Here is a 7,500-nt window from a genome sequence, read left to right as displayed (position 1 = left end):
CTACAGGGAGTACTACAGGGAAGTAGTACTACTGGGAGCACTACTGGGAGTACTAATGGGAGTACTACTCGAAGTACTACTGGGAAGTAGTACTGGGATTACGACTGGAAGTACGACTGGGAAGTACTACTGGGAAGTTCTACTCAGGAGTACTACTGGGAGTACTACTGGGAAGTACTACTGGGAGTACAGCTGGGAAGTAGTATTAGAAGTGGGAACTTTATTGGCATGAACATAAATAAACACAGTATGGTCAAAGCACATCTCCCTCTCTCCCCCATAGGTTCTACTGATATAATTTCCTGTTCTGTTCATGGAGTAAAACATCCAGTCACAGCTGCTCTGCACATCATCCTGGGTGAGACAGAGAGACAGACAGACAGAGATACGGACAGACAGAGAGACAGACGGACAGACAGACGGACAGACAGACAGACAGACTGACTCACTGTGTGTGTGTATTTGCAGGGCACCGCCAGCAGGTGGACATGTGTAGCTTTTCATCCCTCGGTCGTTTGTTGACGTTTGGCTTCTCCGCCATGTTTGGCTTCGGGGGGCGGAGCTTAGCACTAGCCGAGAAGAAGCGCTGGCTGCCGCCGCTCAGGAGGCGGGACTACGCTGTGGTGAAGACATTAGCCTCACTCAGGTCCTCATCCACCCCTTGTCTGTCTCTCTTACTGTCAGTCTCTCTACCTGTCTGTCTAACTTCCTGTCTCTCTCTCAGACCAGAACAGTGTGAAGTGTCTTTTGTTCCTACAACAAAAACCGAGGATAAAGAATCCGGGCAAGGGTAACATATATTCACACATACATGCACATGCACACACAGGCACGTACGCACACACACACACACATACACATACGCACACCACACACACCACACATACACACACACATTCACACACTCACACTGATGCACGCACGACATTGTCTTCTAACTGGAGGGTTTTAACTTTTTTCTTTGCTAATTTTTTCCTTTTCAGAAATCAACACTCAGACACCGAGACAGGTAACACACCCCCCCCCCCACACACCCCACACACACGCCCTAAACCCCCCTAATATATTTTTTACACTCAAGGCCTCTATGTACTAGGACTGCAGGCCTGCACGTACTAACCTAAAGGTCTCTACGTTGTAGGACTATGGTCTCTATGTACAAGGACTAAAGGTTTCTGTGTACTAGGAGTAAAGGTGTTTACGTACTAGGACTAAAGGCCCCTACATACAAGGACTAAAGACCTCTACTGTATGTACTAGGACTAAAGGCCTCTACGTACTAGGACTAAAGGCCTCTCCTGTATGTAGTTGGACTAAAGGCCTCCACGTTCTAGGAATCAAGGCCTCTACGTACTAGGAATAAAGGTGTCTACATTGTAAGACTCAAGGCCTCTACATACAAGGCCCAAAGGCCTCTACTGTACATACTAGGACTAAAGGCCCCTACGTACTAGGATTAAAGGCCTCTACTGTATGTAATAGGACCAAAGGCCTCTAGGTACTAGGACTCAAGGCCTCAACATACTAAGACCAAAGGCCTCTACCGTATGTACGAGAACTAAACGCCTCTATATTCTAGGACTCAGGCCTCTAGGGAAGGCAGGGAGGGGAGGGGTACGAGGAGCGCCCCGACAGTGCGTGCTACACAGAGCAGATTGAAAACTATCTGTCAGACTTTGACAAATGGTTTCAAGGTGCTTTACTCCAGCCAATCGCTACATTTATGTGCTTCCCATTTAGGGGATATATTGAGGTTGATTCACTCGCACCAAAAATTGCAACACTGTTTCACCTGAACTCGTCTGCAGTGGAGGATGAGCTGTTGACACTGCAGGCTGACATTCAGCTCAAGTCCAGGGCTCATGGACCGTTTTGGAACTTACTCACGAGGAAAATTACCCAAACATGAGGAAATGTGCTACCTCCTTGACTGCATTGTTCGGCTCTACTTATTTATGTGAGTCCGCCTTTTCCCACATGAAGATTATTGAGTCAAAATAGCGTTGCACCATGACGGATGATCATTTGGAAGCCTGCTTGAGGCTGGCTAGCAGCAGCTACTGTCCGGACTATGCAACCCTGGCCAGCTCCATTCAGTGCAAGTCATCAGAGTAAGGTAGTGACCATAAATGTATTTAATGCTATTGTGCCATAAGGGTTCATGCAGGGATGCAAGGTACGCCAACATATATTGTATATATGAAGTATACTCAGTATATACATATGAATAAATATATTTAGCATTTTTAATGAAGGCAGATCATTTTGACCTGGTCATTTTAAAAGTAGCTCGCAAGCCAAAAAAGAATGGGCACCCCTGTTCTAGGACTAAAGGCCTCTACGTACTAGGACTAAAGGCCTCTACGTACTAGGACTAAAGGTCTCTACGTTCTAGGAATCAAGGCCTCTACGTACTGAGTCCATACATACGTACATACCGGACTGTACATACCGGGACTAAAGGCCTCTTCATTCTAGGACTTAAGGTCTCTAGGTTCTAGGACTCAAGACCTCTGCAGTACGTATTAGGATTAAAGGCTTCTACATACTAGGACTAAAGGTCTCTACGTTCTTGGACTTAAGGCCTCTACAGTATGTACTAGGACTAAAGGCTTCTATCTTCTAGGACTAAAGGCCTCTACATACTTGGACTCAAGGCCTCTCAGACTCGGACTAAAGTTCTCTACGTACTAGGATGATTGCAGCATGTACGCAGCACAACAGGGTGTCTTGTACATGTCACTCCAATCAAAGGCGCAAGCGCAGTCTGCCGGGATATTGCGCAGCATTTATTGGTTGGTGGTGAAAGAAGATTGAGCTTAGACTGGTGTGAATGTTACATTTTGCTACATCAAAGTGGTCTACCTCACATCAAGGTTCTAATTGGGCGATAACCTGCCGGAGCACGGTGCCAACAGCGCCCCAGGCAGGAATCGAACCCAGGACCTTCTTGCTGTGAGCCAGCAGTGCAATGCACTGTGCCACTGAGCCAAGAGTAAGGAAAGGTGTTAGGGTTAGGGTTAGGGTTAGGGTTAGAAGAAGATCAACATTGAATCAACTTGGATACGAGTTTTAGGATGTCCATGGGCAGGTAGTAAATGGATTAAAATCCCATCCGACCCAGGGTCCAAGGGCCCATGTGTTCAAGTGCCTGGACCTTCAACCAAAAGACAAACAGTTGGAATGATGCCTTGAAATTTGGATGGGTTGTTTCTGAGCTGAAGGGAGGTTCCTCCTGACCCAGAAACACTTAAAAAAATACTAGACTTACATCGCAAAAATAAAAACACATCATATTTTTTATTTAAGTTTTTTCTATTTAAGAGTAAAAAAGACGAGGGAGTGGAAGAAATGAAATACAACTGTTTTTATGCGAATAATACAACTGTCTGTCTGTTTGTCTGTATGTCTGTTTGTCTGTGATTGGTTCTTGCTGAAAGGGGAGGAGTCCTGGAGGACCAATCGGGGTCTGTATCTCAGTGTCAGCATCACGTCCATTCCCTGTCTGAGCGCGCACACCCCTCGAGGGCTGGCCCACACCAGGTATTGAGTTTGAGGAGTCTGTAGACAGTCTGTAGAAAATGTTAGGAGGCAATGGGAGTTGAAACTAAGTGTCGAGACAAGGCAGGAGACCAAAAGATTTAAAAACACAACGAAATCCCTTACAGGACTTCCCCTGCTAGGTTGTCTCCTAACGTTCTCCCTTGGACGATCAGGCCTCCGGCTGTGAAAATCTTGGATGAAGGTCAGCATCCAAAATATCCCGGGATGGAATGCAACAGTGTCCCATAGGCTGATAGACCTACCAGTCGACAAAATACTGGAGAGCATCACAGACCTGATGAGAGTCCAGCAAGCTGGGGACAGTATAGACTGGTTGACCATCCACCAGCCTAGGTGGAGCCTAGGTTCAGAGGCCATGGGACTGCTCGCCACTGGCTTAAGACGAAAAACGTGGAACGTGAAGTTCATCTGCATAGATTGGGGACGCTGGAGACGGTCCACCACCGGGTTAACCCTCCTCAGGATTTTGAAAGGTCTAATGAACCGTGGAGCTAGCTTACAGGTCTCCATCCGCAGAGGAAGGACTCTAGCAGAACGCCGGACCCTTTGCCCCGGACGAAGGGATGGTGCTGGCACTGGCCCGCCTGGCCAGCTGGCCTGAAGCTGTGGATGGTTCGATGAGAGCGTCAAATGAACCATGGAGCTGATGAAACCCCAATGTCTGCCTCCTGGTTCTGGAACAGAGGTGGTAGATATCCAAGCTGATACTCAAAGGGAGACATACCTGATGAAGAACAAAGGGTGTTATGGTCATACTCCGCCCAGATGAGCTGAACTCTCCCCAGCTGGGATTGGCTGAAGTGAGATATTGTATAGTGTTCTCCAGGTCCTGACTGAGCCTCTCCATTTGGCCGTTGGACTCTGGATGAAACCCAGAAAAGAGACTGAAGCCCGAGTGAGTGTGCAGAATGCTTTCCAGAACCTGCAGGTGAATTGAGGCCCGCGGTCTGACACCAATGTCCTGAGGAACACCATAGACTCTGAAGACATGCTTGCACCTGAGGTCTGCAGTCTCTAGGCCAGTGGGAAGTTTGGGGAGGGGTACTAAATGACTGGCTTTGGAAAAATGATCAACCACAACTAGGATGACAGGGTTACCTTGTGATGGCAGAAGACCAGTGCTTCTATATTGGGGCACCAGAATTAACTCTTAAATAAGTCTAGGGTCCTGGTCTTATCTCACTGGTGGCCAGTGAGATAGGATGAATGCCTCCTTTGCAGCACCTGGTAGCGAACGAATCCACCTCCACAATTAATGGGAGAGCTGGATCAGGCAGGAGAATCACTGGGGCTGAGTCTAATCAGTGCTTAAGCTCAAAAGGCCCTTGGTCAGAGAAGTGAGAGGGGCTGCAACAGAACAGAAATTGAGAATGAATGAAACATCTATAGAGGTCAACAAAGCCAAGGAAGCATTTGTAACTGTCTGTAACTATTACTGTGTGATGGAGGTAGGTTGTGGTCATTCTCTGACTGCTTGTGTCTTCTTTGGGTCCATCTGGATGTTGCCTTAGGAGATGATGAAGCCCAGAACAGTGACCTTGTGAACATGAAATTCACATTTCCCAGGTTTCGCGTACAGGTGGTTCAAGAGAAGCTGTTGCAGGACCATGCAAATGTCATGGATGTGCTTATGAAGGGACTTCATCTAAATCTGAAGGTCATCCAAGTAAACAAACACAATTTGATTGATCATGTCACAGAGAACATAATTGATTATAGCCTGGAACACTGCAAGAACATTGGATAAGCTTAAGGGCATTACCTGACACTGATGATATGTTGAACTCTGTCTTAGACTCATCCTCCTGCCGGATCTGTATTTGATTGTAAGTGTTGGGGAGGTCCAGCTTAGTAAACACCGTCCCCCTTGGAGGAGTTCAAATGCTGTGGACATCAGTAGGAGTGGGTAGCAGTTCTCAAGAGTTACCTTGTTTAGACCACGGTAATCAATGCGGGGGCGGAGGCCCCAATCACTTCTCCACAGAGAAGAATTCTGCGCCTGCCTGCCGGGTAGGTTGAAGGGTGAATGAACTCGGCAGCCAGGGCCTCCTTGATGTCGCTCTCCATGGCAGCAGTCTCGGTGGCAAAGACGGAACAAATTCAACCCAGAGAGGACCTGCATTGGCATAATCGTAGGGGCGATGTGGTGGAAGAGACGTGGCCTTTTTCTTACTGAAGACTTTTTGGGGATAAGAATACTTGGGAGGGATCTGGGACAGCTCGACAGGCACAGACAGTTTTGGAGAAGGACAAGAGGGCTTAGAGAAACATGGCATGACAGGTGGGACCCCATGCCACCTTGCCAATGGACCAATGAATGTGTGGGTTATGTTTATCCTAGCCAGGGAAAACTGAGGACCACTGGAAACTTGACGGACTTTATCAGGTTCAGCTCTATAGTCTTGTGATACTTGCATTAATGACCAGATGTTGTAGGGCATCGAGATGGGTGACGTTGCCTCGACCCAGAGGTCTTCAATCTAGGGCGGTAACAGATACTGCGGGCTTGAGATTAGAAACGGCGATGCCCCGTAAGTTAGTCAAAGAAATGTCTATAAAATCACCTGCGGCCCCAGAGTCGACTGAAACCCTGAGGACATGCTGTTGATTCTCCCAGGAAATGATGCTGGGCAGAAGGATCCCAGGACCCGAGGGCTTGACAGAGAAGGTGGACAAGAGTCAATACAGGAGTCTTATTTTTTTTATTAAAAAAAAAACAAAAAAAAAAAAAAAACTTTAGTCTTTACTGAAGGAACTTAAATAAGTCAGAAGAGGAAAAAATGGTAAACTAAAAAAAAACTCCAAAAACACTAGTCAAAGGTCTACGAGGGAGTGAACACAAGCAAAGCTCCGAAAGCCTCGTCCACATTACGTGATTTTTTTCAATCATGAACGACAATAAAATTAAATGAAATTTGCAGATTTTGAGTCTCTTCTGGGCACACACATTACAACTGCTGTCTTTGAGGAGCAAAAATCTAAAGATGAATAACAGATGGACGGAGGGGTGTGGTACTCCAGCCTTCGCCAGAATGCATCTTCTAAGCGAGAGGCAAAATATCTTGCGATATTTTCACACCAAAATAAACATGGCCACCGTACAGCCTGCTGCTCTGGTTGTTCGTGCAGCGAATGTGCGGCGCTGACATTCTACACTAACCGGACTCATGAGTGGCACCTCCATTTCACAAGTTCACCCTCGCCCACTTCCTTCTTTCATTGGCTTTGCTATTGTGCAGGCGCGCTGAAACAGATTTGAGTCTTTCACTCACACACATATATCGATGATGGCTACGACTCTAGAGCCAACTACCCCAGACAACTCTCAACTGCCATAGACTCGCAGATTAAGTGTGCACATACAGTATGTGTGTGATGGATGTGTCAGATGAGTTAAATAACAAGAAAGAAAAAACGAGAAAGAAAAAGAGAGGTTACATAGATTTAGATGGTGGCTTGTGTTTAAAAAGAAACAAATGTATGTGACATCTTTGTCAGGAGCACCAGACCAACACATACTGACAATATAATGCTCCACCTTGATTTGATGCCAAAACTCCCAAATACAAAGATATATCAAGATTCTGAATAATGGAAAGTGACTTTCATTGTAGGCTGATTCTTTCAGTTCTTGGAGACATGGAAAAAAATTTAGGTTACAGCGAGTTTTATGATTCTGCAGAGAGCAAACCCTGATGTCCAGGTGAGGGATAGACCAAATCCCTAACAGAAAGTTTAAAGAGCCTGTATGGTCTTCTGAATCTTCAGGAGCCATGGAACCCTCTGGAGCCGTGGAACCTTCTGGAACCCTGGACTGGACTGCAATTTATTGGTGCTTTTTCTGATCTTGCAACCACTCTGAGCGCTTTACAATACATTCCTCACATTCACCCATTCACACACCATGCAAGGCACACACCTGCTCATGGAGAGCAG

General features: G+C 46.5%; 1 protein-coding gene across 1 annotated transcript in view; it reads left to right on the top strand.

Annotated features, from left to right (window-relative positions):
* Window positions 1-7,500, top strand: part of cerkl (CERK like autophagy regulator) — a gene marked incomplete at both ends in the record, with an annotated part of 32,239 nt that overhangs the window by 22,940 nt on the left and 1,799 nt on the right. The window contains 3 exons of the mRNA XM_080018998.1: window positions 284-358; window positions 469-663; window positions 3,441-3,543. Of these exons, the coding sequence (XP_079875124.1) occupies window positions 284-358; window positions 469-663; window positions 3,441-3,543 (373 nt within the window). The remainder of the gene's footprint in view (window positions 1-283; window positions 359-468; window positions 664-3,440; window positions 3,544-7,500) is intronic.

This window comes from Zeus faber (assembly GCF_960531495.2).
Source record: "Zeus faber genome assembly, chromosome: 18".
In the NCBI taxonomy this organism is placed as follows: Eukaryota; Metazoa; Chordata; class Actinopteri; order Zeiformes; family Zeidae; genus Zeus; species Zeus faber.
This window is presented reverse-complemented; position numbering and strand designations above follow the sequence as displayed.